General features: G+C 42.3%; 1 protein-coding gene across 2 annotated transcripts; it reads left to right on the top strand.

Moving 5' to 3' along the window:
• The first annotated feature begins 11,339 nt into the window (after window positions 1–11,339).
• Window positions 11,340–15,779, top strand: LOC115743436 (histone-lysine N-methyltransferase family member SUVH2-like). Of its 2 annotated transcripts, none has more exons than XM_030678206.2 (2): window positions 11,340–13,632; window positions 15,265–15,779. In XM_030678206.2, the coding sequence occupies exon 1, from the start codon at window positions 11,560–11,562 to the stop codon at window positions 13,531–13,533; it is 1,974 nt and encodes a 657-aa protein (XP_030534066.1). In that variant the 5' UTR covers window positions 11,340–11,559; the 3' UTR covers window positions 13,534–13,632; window positions 15,265–15,779. The 2 variants fall into 2 exon arrangements, with proteins under 2 accessions (XP_030534066.1, XP_030534067.1); XM_030678207.2 differs by having other exon boundaries at window positions 11,340–13,627; window positions 15,260–15,779.
• The last annotated feature ends 2,321 nt before the right edge of the window (window positions 15,780–18,100 follow it).

Consider the following 18,100-nt stretch of genomic DNA (forward strand, 5'->3'; position numbering starts at 1 on the left):
CGTGAAACCATAATTGAAGAAGAAAAAAATCACTGCTGATATTTTTATATATAAATGATAATTTATCATGTATATATATTATATACATTTAATATGCAACATGTTGAAATTTTCTATTTTTTTTTTAAAATCACGTGTCGGCGTGTCATGTTATGTCGTGTCGCATGTCACGTGACGTATTGCATGTCCCGTGTCATGTCGTTGTTACATAGTTTTATAGTGAAGCAATTGCAGAATTCATAGTCGCGGTCTCTTTTCAGTGTTAGCATCAGTGTTTTTTTTTTTTATATAACTTTTCGAATTCTTTGATATGTACAATGTATCCTTACAAAAAAATAAATAAATCAAAAAGTGTCTTAACGTTGAATCTTGGGAGACACGGTGGATTTGCGCTAATGAATTCACAAATGGATATTAAGTGTCACAACAGATATGCATCATAATCTATCTAAATATAACGTTGATACCGTTTGCCCTTTTGATAGATTGAGAGTACCAAAAATATATATGGCATTATTTAACATGCGAGCTTCTCTTAAGATTATGAACTCTTGAAATGGAATCAAAGTAAGGTTTTTTTCACCGATGTGCTCAATCGATGGACTAGTAGAATACACAAGTGATTTGGGAGGAGATTCGCTAGTTTTAATGTGTTCGTATAGTTCGCTTAGATTGTGATACATAAGATTAGCACATAGGATTTAGTTAATTCCGTAACGGATCCAAGCATATACTTTCCATAATAGGATAAGTGAATTAACCCAAGTTCACAAAGTCAAATAATCACAATGTTAAAACGGATATCTCATGTCTTGAGCCATGTATCGCGGGCTGGCAAAATAGTCGAATGAAGATGGACCGTGACACGACCGACCGGCCATGTCAAGAATGGATCCGTGGTCGAGCGCAAGGATCGACCAGGGATGATCCAACTTGGCTGAGCATAACCAAGACGGCCGAGCGGATGAATCAGTGAACGAACGAGTGCATAAACCGTTGCACGATGCACCGCTCGTACAGCATGAATCAACGCATGGCGCAGGACTCGTCCAACATGATGCCACTCACAATATCATCCATCATAAATCGTATGACCTGGGCCGCCAGAGTGGCTAGCGGAACAGCCACGGTTCTTGGAAGATTGTGGGCAGTCGAAGGGCCTTCCTAAGGGCTGTCCAGAGCATCATTCAGCCATGGGGAAGCCCAAAAGCCTCACAAAGGACAAAGCATGTGGGACAAAGCAAGACAAGGAGAATAGGACAAACAGAAAAAGACGAAATAGAGGAGCCCAAGGGGCCATCCGAAAATTTTCCTTTGTATTATAAATGGGGGTCTTCCCCTTCATTGTAAATCACCTTTTGTACACTTAACTAGTGCAATAGACTCTCATTTTCTCTCCGACGACTTAATCTCTCTCGGTTCCCTCTCGGCCCTCTACGTTCGAGGCTTCGTGAGCGAGTGAACGATTTTCAGGCCAAGACTTGACTCGAGCAAAACATCACCCAAACCGCCCCAAGTCGCCCCACGGTCGTGATTTGAACACCGGCCCGTGACACATGGCTACACCATTACTATCAAGTGACTAAATCTAATTCGGTGGTGTTTTCTTTTGTCAATTCGTCTCCTTCCAAATGAATCAATTCCCAATTAGTCATTCACCTATGGTCTATGTTATTAGCTGGAAAATTCCCTTGTCTGTAATTTACGCCAAAATTGAAGTGAATCCTCCAAAGGATCAACCCAACCACTTTGGTGAATGTTAAATGTGCTCAACTTTTTTTTATCCAAACATGTTTCGCGAAAAATAAATATTTTTCAAAATGTTTTTCAAAAAAATGATCGCTTGAATCAACCAACGAAGCCTAAATGTCTGTTTGTTTCGCAAAAAGTGAATGAAGTGGAAAATATTTTTCTAAAAACGATCACAAATTAATACCTCAAATCTGTTGAAATAATTAGCTAACAAAAAACTGTTTTTTATTATAGACAACAAATTAATATCTCGAATCTTCGTGGACGATGAAAACATTTTTTGTCTTTTCATTTTCGTATGCGATACAAATGATCATGCTTCGGAAAACGTCTTCTAAACCGTTTATTCCCAGCAAAATGAACTGAGCCTAAAATGATGTGGCTATTCCTATTCGAAATACAATGATGATAATAGATTCAATTTCTGGGTCTCACTTGTTTCAGTACCCGATCGAAATTCACAATATCAATAAGTTAACAAAGAAAGAAAAAAGAAAAAGAAGACGTTGCTTTCATTATTCGTTCACATTTATGCCGGCAGATGCAAAATTTGCAAATTAAAGCACAATTTTATTCCATAGGGACCGAGAATCTTTTTATTTTTGCAGGACAAAATGGCAAAACGAAAGCAGCCAAATTCCCGACTTAGGGTTTCGCCGTAGGGGGGATGGTTCCCCGCGGCGGTTGGTGGTGACGGTGCGCGAAGTCCGCCCTCTCCGCCGACTCGCTGAAGCAATGACATTGGCCATCGATGCAAATTCCACGGCCATGATCACATCCGGCGTCGCAGTCGTGGTTGATCTTGCATTCATGGAACCGGGCGCCCATCGACGACGGTACACTTGCCCACACCCGAACGAGCACCAGAGCGAGCGCGAGAGCCAACTTGGACGATCGCCACCCCATGATTGGATCTTTGATTATTTTCCTTTTCCTTTTTCTTTTTTCTTTGAGGAATTTGTTTGATCTGGAATTTGGATATGATTCAAGCACATCTAAGCCAGATTATATATAGTGGGGAGTGGTGGTAATTTACTTAATGCAAAGACATGTATGGGGGGATTAGGACAAGATTATGTTCCAAATTGTCCAATGCCATTTAATGACAAAGATCGACCCAACAATTGTTCATAAATAGCCTTCTATTAGTTCATAGGTGAAATGGTATCCATTGCCTTTGTGTACTTGCCCAAAATTGAAAATTATACATGTGCCTTTTCCTTATCCAAGATCCGTCATTCTAGTTTCTAAAATGTGCAAGTTAGCCTTCCATTATTAGATTTTTCCATGGAAAAGTACCGAAAATGTTCTAAATTTATTGCATTGGTACTAATTCATTCCTTAATTTTTTAATTTGATCGATTTAGTTCTAAACCCTTTTACATTGGTACCAATTTAGTCCATTGCACCGATTTAGGCCGGAAACCGCTGACTTGGCGCCGGCCATTCTACGTGGCACCAATTTTTGCTGGAAATCGCTAAATTTCTTATTTCTTTTTTTTAATTTGCAAATTTTTTTTTTCTTCCCCTATTCTTTTTGCCTATGGTTAGTGAGGGCTGGCCTCACCAGGCCGAGGGGGAGCGTCGGCAAGGCCCCCCTTGCCAAATCCTTGCCTGGTCATGGGTTGGCCTTGCCAGCAACCTAGATAGATCCGGCGTGGGGGGCCTTGCTCATGCTCCCCCTCGACTCGACGAGGCCGACCTCATCCACGCAAGGCCAATTCTCATCGGCTTTTGCCGGTGTCGGTGGCTAGCCGACCACAAACAAGAGGAAAACAAAAACAAAAAATTCACATCAGCGTCGACGGTGCCATATAGGATGGCCGACATTCACGTCAACAGTTTTCGGCCTAAATTGGTCGAATGGATAGAATTGGTATCGGTGCAAAAAGGTTTAGAACTAAATTGATCCAATTAAAAGATTTAGAACTGAATCGGTACTAATGCAATAAGTTTATGACTTTTTTTATACTTTTCTTGATTTATCTACTGCAAGCCGATGTTGCCGTCATAGATAATCGTAGGAGTGAGCAATTTCAAGTTCCTTCCAAGCTACAAATAGAACTTGAAACCTACCCGTCGAAATCGGTTCCTCATTTTTTGAAAGCTGAAACCTACCCGGCATACATTTGAACCTAGTGTACTTTGTTTCCACCGTCTGATTATCCGATTTTCGATTCTACCTTGAAATCATATTCACCCCTGAACGATCAGACTGCCATGTTGGACATTGGAGCACACATGTGTTCCTATGATTCTTAAGTTTACGCCACCTTAGCCAACACTAAAAATTTATAGATTAAAAGGAAACAGGCGCCCGCACAAGAGAGGGATTTGGAGTTCCCCGCCATGACAGCAAGAGGTTTTTCGAGCTTGCGACCATGACTTCTCGAGTTTCATCAAGTTCGTGGCCTGATGGCCGAAGTTCGCTACCATGGCCACTCAAGCCTCGTCGAGCTTGCTGCTATGGCTGCACGACTATTCGACTCTTCGAGCTTCGTTGAGCTCTACCATGACTGCCGGAGCGTCGATGATCCTTTTGGTCGCATTTCCACCTTGTTTCGGGAATTCAATGACTTTTGAGTGGCCCTATTGCGCAAAAAAGCATGGTGTCTTGCCTCGGTCTACCGATGCTTTGTGCCTAGAACGGCACTCCATGTTTGAATGTTTGCTTCGATCCATTGTTGCCATTTGTGTTAACATAGTTTGTCATCCATGAATAATTAAGGAGATTGATTATTGAATATGAAGAAAGTGATTATTGACACGAAGAATAACGATGATTGACCATAAAATATGACGATGGCTCGATAAGATATATATTCTCAAAAGGTTTGTTTATTTATTTATTTTTTTAACGCAATGTTCAAAAGAATGACAGCGATTAGATATTTTCCTTGAGATTGAACTGTTTATGGGATCCGTCTTTGTTGGAGGATATATATGTGTTGAGATTTGCTTTTTATTGAGTTGGATAAATATCTAAATTTGACGGCAAAAGGAAAATTGCTGTTGAAAGTTGTCGTCAGCACAATGCCCCTAAGCCATCGAGGCCGTTCACTCTAGACTCAAAGTCCTTGATACATCTATGATCATCAGCAGCTAATGTATCGACCATGATCGCCACCTTTGACTTGCGCAACATTAAGCTCTAATATCAATGGCTAGGGCTCTGATCGATGACTTTGGTCCAAAGACTATCGTCCCGAGAGTTGTGGTGAGCACATGCACGATTTAGTGATTATATTTCAAATCTTTTATTAAGAGAATCGAAAGGCGAAACTCACCAAAGAAAGATCTACTCATTCACAAGCCAAAAAAGCACATCACAATTGCAAAACAAACTTTTTTCTTTCTAAAAGAACCTAATGATTTTGGAGAAAAACCGAATCTAAGCTGAACCAGTGCTCCACCGAACCGGCCACAGACAGTAAGTCCGGTTCGCCCAAGCAGCAAAAGCACCCGGGGACGTGGCACCCAGGTCGAGGTAAGAGTTGTCTCCCTTGTGTCCCATGGTAATTTTACAGCTGCATAGACCGACATTCTCCGAAGACTTTCATATCGTGTCCGACACATCAACACCCTCGGACACTCTAGGACACTCTTTGACATACAACCGATATGTGGTAAGCGCTCTAGACACGCTAGCGACACTCGAATTCAGCATCCCAATATATCATTTCGACACGCACGAGATCAATTTTGAGCATTTTCAATAAATTAGATGTCAAAATATAAATTTATCAAAAATATATTTGTTTAAATCATAAACCCAATCACGTAAAATAAATATACCCAGCCAACTAAAAAAAAAAAACTAAACTAACCGTGAAACCATAATTGAAGAAGAAAAAAATCACTGTTGATATTTTTATATATAAATGATAATTTATCATGTATATATATTATATACATTTAATATGCAACATGTTGAAATTTTCTATTTTTTTTTTTAGAAATCACGTGTCAGCGTGTCATGTCGTGTCGTGTCGCATGTCACGTGACGTATTGCATGTCCCATGTCATGTCGGTGCTACATCGTTTTATAGTGAAGCAGCTGCGTAATTCATAGTCGCGGTCTCTTTTCGGTGTTAGCATCGGTGTTTTTTTTTTTTATATAACTTTTCGAATTCTTTGATATGTACAATGTAGCCTTACAAAAAAATAAATAAATCAAAAAGTGTCTTAACGTTGAATCTTGGGAGACACGGTGGATTTGCGCTAATGAATTCACAAATGGATATTAAGTGTCACAACATATATGCATCATAATCTATCTAAATATAACGTTGATACCGTTTGCTCTTTTGATAGATTGAGAGTACCAAAAATATATATGGCATTATTTAACATGCGAGCTTCTCTTAAGATTATGAACTCTTTAAATGGAATCAAAGTAAGGTTTTTTTCACCGATGTACTCAATCGATGGACTAGAATACACAAGTGATTTGGGAGGAGATTCGCTAGTTTTAATGTGTTCGTATAGTTCGCTTAGATTGTGATACATAAGATTAGCACATAGGATTTAGTTAATTCCGTAACGGATCCAAGCATATACTTTCCATAACAGATTAAGTGAATTAACCCAAGTTCACAAAGTCAAATAATCACAATGTTAAAACGGATATCTCATGTCTTGAGACATGTATCGCGGGCCGGCAAAATAGTCGAATGAAGATGGACCGTGACACGACCGACCGGCCATGTCATGAATGGATCCGTGGTCGAGCGCAAGGATCGACCAGGGATGATCCAACTTGGCTGAGCATAATCAAGACGGCCGAGCGGATGAATCGGTGAACGAACGAGTGCATGAACTGTTGCACGATGCAGCGCTCGTACAGCATGAATCAACGCATGGCGCAGGACTCGTCCAACATGATGCCACTCACAATATCGTCCATCATAAATCGTATGACCTGGGCCGCCAGAGTGGCTAGAGGAACAGCCACGGTTCTTGGAAGATTGTGGGCAGTCGAAGGGCCTTCCTAAGGGCTGTCCAGAGCATCATTCGGCCATGGGGAAGCCCAAAAGCCTCACAAAGGACAAAGCATGTGGGACAAAGCAAGACAAGGAGAATAGGACAAACAGAAAAAGACGAAATAGAGGAGCCCAAGGGGCCATTCGAAAATTTGCCTTTGTATTATAAATGGGGGTCTTCCCTTCATTGTAAATCACCTTTTGTACACTTAACTAGTGCAATAGACTCTCATTTTCTCTCCGACGACTTAATCTCTCTCGGTTCCCTCTCGGCCCTCTACGTTCGAGGCTTCGTGAGCGAGTGAACGATTTTCAGGCCAAGACTTGACTCGAGCAAAACATCACCCAAACCGCCCCAAGTCGCCCCACGGTTGTGATTTGAACACCGGCCCGTGACACATGGCTACACCATTACTATCAAGTGACTAAATCTAATTCGGTGGTGTTTTCTTTTGTCAATTCGTCTCCTTCCAAATGAATCAATTCCCAATTAGTCATTCACCTATGGTCTATGTTATTAGCTGGAAAATTCCCTTGTCTGTAATTTACGCCAAAATTGAAGTGAATCCTCCAAAGGATCAACCCAACCACTTTGGTGAATGGTAAATGTGCTCAACTTTTTTTTATCCAAACATGTTTCGCGAAAAATAAATATTTTTCAAGATGTTTTTCAAAAAAATGATCGCTTGAATCAACCAACGAAGCCTAAATGTCTGTTTGTTTCGCAAAAAGTGAATGAAGTGGAAAATATTTTTCTAAAAACGATCACAAATTAATACCTCAAATCTGTTGAAATAATTAGCTAACAAAATTTTTTTTTTATTATAGACAACAAATTAATATCTCGAATCTTCGTGGACGATGAAAACATTTTTTGTCTTTTCATTTTCGTATGCGATACAAATGATCATGCTTCGGAAAACGTCTTCTAAACCGTTTATTCCCAGCAAAATGAACTAAGCCTAAAATGATGTGGCTATTCCTATTCGAAATACAATGATGATAATAGATTCAATTTCTGGGTCTCACTTGTTTCAGTACCCGATCGAAATTCACAATATCAATAAGTTAACAAAGAAAGAAAAAAGAAAAAGAAGACGTTGCTTTCATTATTCGTTCACATTTATGCCGGCAGATGCAAAATTTGCAAATTAAAGCACAATTTTATTCCATAGGGACCGAGAATCTTTTTATTTTTGCAGGACAAAATGGCAAAACGAAAGCAGCCAAATTCCCGACTTAGGGTTTCGCCGGAGGGGGGATGGTTCCCCGCGGCGGTTGGTGGTGACGGTGCGCGAAGTCCGCCCTCTCCGCCGACTCGCTGAAGCAATGACATTGGCCATCGATGCAAATTCCACGGCCATGATCACATCCGGCGTCGCAGTCGTGGTTGATCTTGCATTCATGGAACCGGGCGCCCATCGACGACGGTACACTTGCCCACACCCGAACGAGCACCGGAGCGAGCGCGAGAGCCAACTTGGACGATCGCCACCCCATGATTGGATCTTTGATTATTTTCCTTTTCCTTTTTCTTTTTTCTTCGAGGAATTTGTTTGATCTGGAATTTGGATATGATTCAAGCACATCTAAGCCGATTTATATATAGTGGGGAGTGGTGGTAATTTACTTAATGCAAAGACATGTATGGGGGGATTAGGACAAGATTATGTTCCAAATTGTCCAATGCCATTTAATGACAAAGATCGATCCAACAATTGTTCATAAATAGCCTTCTATTAGTTCATAGGTGAAATTGTATCCATTGCTTTTGTGTACTTGCCCAAAATTGAAAATTATACATGTGCCTTTTCCTTATCCAAGATCCGTCATTCTACTTTCTAAAATGTGCAAGTTAGCCTTCCATTATTAGATTTTTCCGTGGAAAAGTACCGAAAATGTTCTAAATTAATTGCATTGGTACTAATTCATTCCTTAATTTTTTAATTTGATCGATTTAGTTCTAAACCCTTTTACATTGGTACCAATTTAGTCCATTGCACCGATTTAGGCCGGAAACCGCTGACTTGGCGTCGGCCATTCTACGTAGCACCAATTTATACTGGAAATCGCTAAATTTTTTTTTTTTTTATTTGCAAATTTTTATTTTTTTTTCTTCCCCTGATCTTTTTGCCGATGGCTAGTGAGGGCTGGCCTCACCGGGCCGAGGGGAGGCGTCGGCAAGGCCCCCCTTGCCAAATCCTTGCCTGAGCATGGGTCGGCCTTGCCAGCAACCTAGATAGATCCGGCGTGGGGGGCCTCGCTCATGCTCCCCCTTGACTCGACGAGGCCGACCTCATCCACGCAAGGCCAATTCTCATTGGCTTTTGCCGGTGTCGGTGGCTAGCCGACCACAAACAAGAGGAAAAAAAAAAGAAACAAAAAATTCATGTCAACGTCGACGGTGCCATATAGGATGGCCGACATCCACGTCAATAGTTTTCGGCCTAAATTGGTCGAATGGATAGAATTGGTATCGGTGCAAAAAGGTTTAGAACTAAATTGATCCAATTAAAAGATTTAGAACCGAATCGGTACCAATGCAATAAGTTTATGACTTTTTTTATACTTTTCTTGATTTATCTACCGCAAGCCGATGTTGCCGTCATGGATAATCGTAGGGGTGAGCAGTTTCAAGTTCCTTCCAAGGTACAAATAGAACTTGAAACCTACCGGTCGAAATCGGTTCCTCGTTTTTTGAAAGCTGAAACCTACCCGGCATACATTTGAACCTAGGGTACTTTGTTTCCACCGTCCGATTATCCGATTTCGATTCTACCTTGAAATCATATTCACCCCCGAATGATCAAATTGCTATGTTGGACATTGGACCACACGTGTGTTACTACGATTCTTAAGTTTACTCCACCTTGAAGGGATTTAGTGAAACCGAATCGGACAATCACACGGAGAATCAAGAAAATTTGGAATGACGCACGAGATTACCCGGGTTCACCCCAAGATTAGGGTTACGTCCCGCAAAGAGATTTCACTATATTTGTCGGTTTACAGCCAATTTAACTCTTACAATGATAAAGCCGAGCAAAATATATATGCCCAAAAACGGGCTAAAAAACCTAAAACCTCTAAATTCCAATCCCCGCATCCCGCGCGCAAGGATCACATGTCGTTGGGTAACACTTCGGTTTCCCTAAACTCACGTAGGCATACCCGGTGTGAGAAACAAGGGTCCCCGAAGTATTCGCCACCTCCAACACACCTTAGCCAACACTAAAAATTTATAGATTAAAAGGAGGCAGGCGCCTGCGCAAGAGAGAGATTTGGAGTTCCCCGCCATAACAGCAAGAGGTTTTTTGAGCTTGCGACCACGACCGCTCGAGTTTCATCAAGTTCGTGGCCTGATGGCCGAAGTTCGCTACCATGGCCACTCAAGCCTCGTCGAGCTTGCTGCTATGGCTGCACGACTATTCGACTCTTCGAGCTTCGTCGAGCTCTACCATTACTGCTGGAGCGTCGATGATCCTTTTGGCCGCATTTCCACCTCGTTTCGGGAATTCAATGACTTTTGAGTGGCCTATTGCGCAAAAAAGCATGGTGTCTTGCCTCGGTTTGCCGATGCTTTGTGCCTAGAACGGCACTCCATGTTTGAATGTTTGCTTCGATCCATTGTTGCCATTTGCGTAAACATAGTTTGTCATCTATGAAGAATTGAGGAAACTGATTATTGAATATGAAGAAAGTGATTATTGACACGAAGAATAACGATGATTTATCATGAAAAATGATGATGGTTCAATAAGATATATATTCTCAAGTCATTTAGCACATCGAGCACCGACATAAGCACTCGATTACGGCACTTTCATACGTCTCATCTCAAAATCGGGTGCACTGTTCGTTTGCTCGAACATCATCGCGTACAACACATACTGCCTAATGGATATCCTCATCCGACGTTGCGATCCCTCCACGATATCAAGTCACCCGTCCAACGTCATGCACAATGCCCCCAAGCGACCATCGAGGCCATTCACTCTGGACTCTACTTGAGTAGTCGGTTCGCTCAACATCCTCGCACATAGCATGTACCGTCTCACGAATATCCTCCTTGAGGATTCCCATTCGATCACTCATCAAGTAATGGGATCCCTTCCACAATATCGAGTCACTCATCCGATGTCAGCACAATGCCCCTAAGCCGTCGAGACTTTTCACTTTGGACTCCAAGTCCTCGATCCGTCTACGATCATCAGCATCTAATGTATCGACCATGATCACCACCTTTGACTTGCTCAACATTAAGCTCTAATATCAATGGTGAGGCCTCTGATCGATGAACTTAGTCCAAAGACTATCATCCCGAGAGTTGTGGTGAGCACATGCACGATTTAGTGATTATATTTCAAATCTTTTATAAGAGAATCGAAAGGCGAAACTCGCCAAAGAAAGATTCTACTCATTCACAAGCCAAAAAAGCACATCACAACTGCAAAACAAACTTTTTTCTTTCTAAAAGGGCCTGACGATTTTGGAGAAAAACCGAATCTAAGCTGAACCGGTGCTCCACCGAACCGGCCATAGACAGTAAGTCCGGTTCGCCCGAGCAGCAAAAGCACTCAAGGACGTGGCACCCAGGTCGAGGTAAGAGTTGTCTCCTTGGTGAGCAGTCCCAAGTTAAGCTTAGGAGCTCCTCTCCTTCTTCTTCACCCTCCTCCCCCCACTCCGCCAAATCCGCCATTACTTCACCTGCAAACTCCATCTTCGACGGAAATTTCGAGAGACCCAGTACCAGAATTTGACCCCATTCTCTCTCTTTCTCTCTCTTCATGCCCAACATTTCTCTCTCCTCTGCCTCTGAAATTTGATGGACTCCCTCATTCCCTTCCAAGACCTCAACCTCCTCCCTGACCCTCCCATCTCCTCCTCCTCCACCGCCGCCACTCACCTCGTGACCCCCAAAATCGAGCCCAAGACCGAGCCATTCGACGAGCCACCGCCTCCACCGGCCCCCACCCAACAACCTCAGCCACCTCATCTTCAACCTCAGCAGCAAGAACCCCAGCATTTTGCCGAGGAGTCCCCCTCGCCGCCCGGGGAAGACAGCCTCTACACCGAGTTCCACCGCGTCTCCGAGCTCTTCCGTACTGCCTTCGCCAAGGGCCACCGCAGGTACGGCGACGTCGACGGGGTTGATCCCGATTCCCGGGCCATCGTCCCCTTCAATCCCGAGGAGACCAGTCAGCTTGCCACCGTAGTCAAGCCGAGGATCAGCTACAAGCGCTCCTCGGAGCTCGTCAGGGTGACCGATCTCGGGCTCGAAGACGAGAGGTATTTCCGCGATCTGGTTCGCCGGACCCGCATGACGTTCGACGGGGTGCGCATTCTCTCGATGGCCGACGGAAGCAGCGGTAAGAGAGTGCGAGGCGATTTGATCGCTGCTTCTCTTATGAGGAATCGCGGGTTGTGGCTAAATCGTGACAAAAGGATAGTTGGGTCAATCCCTGGGATTTGTGTGGGCGACATCTTCTTTTATAGGATGGAGCTGGTGGTGGTCGGATTACATGGTCAGACTCAAGCTGGTATCGATTACTTGCCGGCTAGTCAGAGCTCCAATGGTGAGCCGATCGCCACCAGTGTTATTGTATCGGGTGGGTATGAGGATGATGAGGATAGTGGTGATGTGATTATATACACTGGTCATGGAGGGCAAGATAAGTTCAGCAGGCAATGTGTGCACCAGAAGTTGGAAGGCGGAAATCTGGCGCTGGAGAGGAGCATGCGCTATGGAATCGAGTTGAGGGTCATTAGAGGGATTAGATATGAAGGCGGGATAACGAGCAAGGTTTATGTTTATGACGGGTTGTATAGGATTATGGATTGTTGGTTTGATGTGGGTAAATCCGGTTTCGGTGTTTTCAAGTACAAGCTGGTGAGAATCGAGGGGCAACCAGAAATGGGTAGTGTGACGATGAGGCTTGCTAAGAGTCTTAGGAGTAGTCCATTGTCAGTAAGGCCGGCTGGGTACTTGAGTCTTGATATGTCCATGAAGAAGGAGAATGTACCGGTGCTTCTATTCAATGATATCGACACTGATAATGAGCCGCTGTATTATGATTATCTAGTCAGGTCTGTGTACCCCCCTTTTGTTCTCCACCAGAATCGGAATGCTACCGGGTGTGAATGCATATCCGGTTGCGCAGAAGGTTGCTTTTGTTTTTTGAAGAATGGGGGTGAGTTTCTTTATGATCAAAATGGGCTTCTTTTGAAAGGGAAGCCGATTATTTTCGAGTGTGGAGCCTTCTGCAAGTGCCCACCAGCCTGTCGGAATCGAGCGACTCAAAGAGGGTTGAAGCATAGGTTTGAGATATTTAGGTCGAGAGAGACGGGTTGGGGTGTGAGGTCCTTGGATTTGATACAAGCCGGTGCTTTCGTTTGCGAATATGCAGGGGTTGTGCTCACCAGAGACCAAGCCCAAATTTTCACAATGAATGGTGATACACTTATTTATCCCAGTAGGTTTCCTGCGAAATGGGAAGAATGGGGTGACTTATCGCAGATTTTTCCTTCCTATGTACGCTCTTTATACCCCTCAGCTCCTCCTCTGGATTTCGCAATGGATGTGTCTAAAATGAGGAATGTTGCTTGTTACATTAGCCACAGCACCAAGCCCAATGTACTTGTGCAGCGTGTTCTATATGATCACAACAATATCTCCTTCCCTCACCTAATGTTGTTTGCGATGGAAAATATTCCTCCTTTGGCAGAGCTTAGCCTGGATTATGGAGTGTCTGATGAATGGACGGGAAAGCCTCTGCTGTTGACTGAAGGATCTGGGTGATCTAAGTGGAATTAGGATATTTTAACATGTACATAGGTTTTGGAGGATTTATGCATACATCAGCGCAGCAGCACAGTTCTGAGGCTCTTACTCAGTGAGGTAATCTATCTTGAGAGTCGCATGTTTATTTATACACGTGAAGCTTTCTCAAAACCCTCATTTGATTTTGTTCCTTGGTTAGATTTGTTTTAACACTGGGTCAAGCTCTAGTGTGGGTGTATGTCTTAGCTTGTTCTTTTCCTTATCAAAGCACAGCAGTGTCTTCCTGATGCCTAGAATGGAGGATAGAACCTATATGATACACATTCTGGTATGCCTATTTTTTGGATTCACAGTACTCTCCTTAAACGTCATCTGAGGATCTTGGTGATTTGGTTTCTGTAAGTCAGGTTACAATGGACACTGTCTTGACCATTGGGAAAGAAACTGACCTGTCATTTCGGTTCGGTGACATTGAGAATTTTGAGGCTTAGAATCCCGAAGAGGATGCTATTCATTTTGGTAGAAAGCCCAAGCCAGAAACTTGATTTGATACGTGGAGGGGAAGTACGTGAATGCAAGGCCCATTGAAACTTGTACTGAAATAATATGGGATACTTGAACTCTCTCGTTAAGCTTACTATACAAACCAGATGGTGCATTAGATAAAATGAGAGTGCCGAGTCTGCTGACCTTGAGATGCATCTCTGTTAGTTAATGATTCCACATGGCATAGGAGGTCCTAGAAGAAGCAGCAAATTAGCTAATTCTTTTAACTCGTGAGAAAAATGTGTTCTTCAGAATGTTTTGTCTGCATGCCTGCCTTGGACTTTGAGACTAGTGAGCCCTCCTTGAACGGTGTCATTTAGATGCCTTTTCATGGTTCACCTTCGTCAGAATACACGATGCAGCGATACCTGGGTAGTTGGTTTATACCTGAGGTGCTTGCCTCATTATTAGATGATAAGAAAGCATTCATTTGAGGGTCCATTTGTTGAATGAAGCAAACGTTAGTAACTACAAATGGGGAAAATCTTTTTTGACCAGTGTTTCTACTGTTGCTATTTTTTATAAAGGAAATATCCCACTTCAATACACGAATCTAGAAGAGCCTTAGGCCAGGCAACTTAGCAACTTCAGCACTGCGGGGAAACTTGAACTTTGAACGTGGGTCATGTTGATATATTTTCAATTGTGATCATTGGTAAGGACTATTATGTTGTTGCTCTCTGAACATGAATAGTGATTAGCTGAGTGGGAGGAGTGCTCAATCTTCTAAATCTAACTGAAAGTTCTTACTTGAATAGAGTTTCACTTTTGTCTGCCTGCTTGGGGAGTAGGAGTTCTGTTATGGGCCAATGGGATTAGAAGTTGTTGACTACAATAGAATTGTTTCTCCTGGCCTGCATCACGGGTGCATCACGGGTGAACGAACCTAGTTTAGCAGATCGGGGGCATTGCGTACTTCTAATCATTGTATTGTTTCTCGAATATTATGCACTATAGCCTCTACATGCTTTTTGCGAGGGTGAGGACCTTTTCTGATCACTGTTGTTGCCGTGTTTTAGTATGGTTAACTATACCTTTCTCATCCTTTTGACTAAGATTAACTGTTTACTGAAGGTGGCTTTTCGAAGCTTCTGTGTAATGTTTGATATGTACTCCATAAATCTCATCTTTCACCTCATATTTTGATGATGCCCGTGTCACATACTGACATAAACTGTATTGGCTGCGATTCGGTGAGTTTAGACCTGGCTCTCCAGTTTTGCCGCAGACAATACTCGCTGTGGAAACAAAGTCGCAGAAGTCGAAAACTAAAGAAAAAGGACTCCCTGCGATATACACATTCTCGGGTTTTTGCTGTCCTTTTTTAGTTGCAAGATCGAAGTCGACACTGGATTCGCAGAGTAAGAGTTTATCTTTGGTGGACTGTGGGACCCGGTGCATCAGGCACGTGCTCTCTCTCGGATCAATGTCTGTCTGTACACGTGACTTAGTCGGATGGTGATCAGGTACCTGATGTGCCGTGCTCCAGGTCCGCGCGAATTTCAGGCGAGGATGACGATCTTCTCGTGTTGGGGCTCAGCTTAGGTGTGCTCCTGCTCGATGGACTTTTTTAACTTGTAGTCTTTTGCGTCTGTTAGTATGTTGATATTTTCTGGTGAACTTTGGGGGGGGATTAATCGGTTGCCCTACCAGTTATATACTTGTGTGTGTGTATGTATGTATATATCTGAAATAGTATATGATGTACAGTTGTTGCATCTGAGACCGTGGCAAATGACTGGAAAGTCCGGTCTTTTTCATACTTTAGTTGTAGGGCAAGGAAACAAACGTTTGCGTGCTTTATCTGGAAGATTGTGACCTGTGGAGAACAGGAGCTTTCTTGATGTTGAAGCAAACATCTTTTGTTGATGGTATGTGCTTTTTCGGATTAGTTAGGGAAGAAGGATGGTCGGTCCATATATGTCAATGTGTGTGTATAATCTATGCTTTTAAGAGCAAAACCTTGATACCCTATTTTTCGTTTCTTTTGCTTCTCCAAGGGATTCTTTGGACTTGGATTTCCTATTGAACTCCAAATAGGTTTGAACTCCCTTTTAGTAACCTTAAAAGTATGTTTTGCGAGTTACCTTGTAGAACAAACCAGCTTGGCTGGCATTAATTCACTCCAACCTTAACGATGACAAAACTTGTTGTCATCGTAGAGTTGTACCTTCTTTTCCCGTCCGATACACGAATACAGACATGCCCGTAGAGCAAGCAATGTGATTTCGTGGTGCTTCAAAACTAGAACATTCCCATTTCATGTTTGCAAACATGTCTGCACGGAATGCATCCCGGAAGTTGGATTGCAAACTCATTATCCTTGTAGTAGCCCTTCCAAGGTACTTTTTTTTCTTGCGAACGGCGACAAGCTTAACTGTGAAAGACAGTTCGCTCGGTTGTCCGGCGGAATGGCTTCATCACCCTCATGCCGTCTTATGTGCCGTTGGGCTTGTTTTCATTGCCTTAGCAGCTACAAGTTTGACATTTAGTAAATGGCACCTCTTGCAAGGAAGTCTAAAAACTTTATGATTCTAGTTTTTGGACCGCTTGAGTAATGACTAGACTAGGGACTGATAACTTGATCAAGCCTCTCCTTAATAGACGTTGGAGTTGTTAGTTGAAGCATTTAAAGCAGGAATTACCAAAAGAGGACAAGCCTCCAACTCTTGGTGACATACCCTTTAGTTTAACACAGATAAAAGCGCATGTGCACTAGGACACATCGGGAAAATTCCAATCGGGGGCCCAAAGTGAAGCAATGCTTCTCAAAAAGAGAGCTCAAAATGGACTTCATTTCAAATAAGAATTTGAGCTTGTCCAATTCTCAAATTTTCCCTGGCTCGCCGGAATAGGGTTACTTTTGTTAGGGTTACTTTTGTCCAAAATAATCCGTGAAAAATAAAATTCCCGAGCTTCTTCGTGATGCGGCTAATGTTGGCAAAAGGGAGATAATAAGTGAGGTTAGGGATAAATTGCATATTCGGCATGTTATACATTCATATAATTACCTAACTATCTTAAAGCTCTGTTTGTTTCGCGAATAAATAACTTCAAAAAAAATAATTTTCAAGTCTTCCGGAATTTGGTTCGGGGAAAATAAGCTAGTCACCCTTGAAAAACACATAGAAAAAATGTTTTCCTCTTTTTGAGAATAGGAAAATATTTAGAAGAAAACATTTTCCTCATCTCTTTCACATTTCCATTCTTTTAATTATTATTTTTACTTTCTTTTTATTTTTTTATTTACCTTTTAAAAATTCAAACTTTTTTTTTTTAAATTCTTTTTGTTTTTTCTTTTCTCTTCTTCAGCCGGCCACGGCCATGACGACGACCGGCGATCGACTACAGGCTAGCGAGGCCGAAGCTCGCCTAAACCAAATTATGGTCCGGACTTGGTCCAGTGAGTAGTCCAACTGCCTCACGGCCCTCGCAAATGCAAATTCGTTTGGCTTTGGATAAAAAACAGGAGTAGTTTCGTGTTTCGAGGTCTCCATCGGAGAACCCAAATTTGGACAATCGAATTTGATGACCGGACGAATCAAGAACACAGTTCCCACACTCTTAGCTCCTCTATAAACTGATTCATGTCGTGCAAGGAAGACACACCAAAAGACAGATTGCAAAACTATTTTTCTATTGTAATCACCCGGTAGTCACAATTTCTTATGATCTTCGTTTAAATCCATTAAATGCTCCACGCATGAGACCGGCAAGGCTCACTTCGGCCTCGCCGGAATCTGGCGGAGCTCGAGCCTCGCTAGCCAAAGAAAATAAAAAAATAAAATATATAATTAAAAATTGATTTTTTTAAAAAAAATAAAAATTATTTAAACGCTTGCACGGGAAAAATTAATTTTCCTTACGATTTTAGATTTTAATCAAACATCGAAAAATTTTGTCATTTTTAAAAAACGACTCCCTAAAAAATATTTTCCAAAAAAGCCACATTTTTCGCGAAATAAATGAAACCTAAATAATAATTATTTTTTTACATGTAATAATACTTTACCCGCTTCGGCCCCTTTTCTTATTTTGA

Source organism: Rhodamnia argentea, chromosome 1 (assembly GCF_020921035.1).
Source record: "Rhodamnia argentea isolate NSW1041297 chromosome 1, ASM2092103v1, whole genome shotgun sequence".
Classification (NCBI taxonomy): Eukaryota; Viridiplantae; Streptophyta; class Magnoliopsida; order Myrtales; family Myrtaceae; genus Rhodamnia; species Rhodamnia argentea.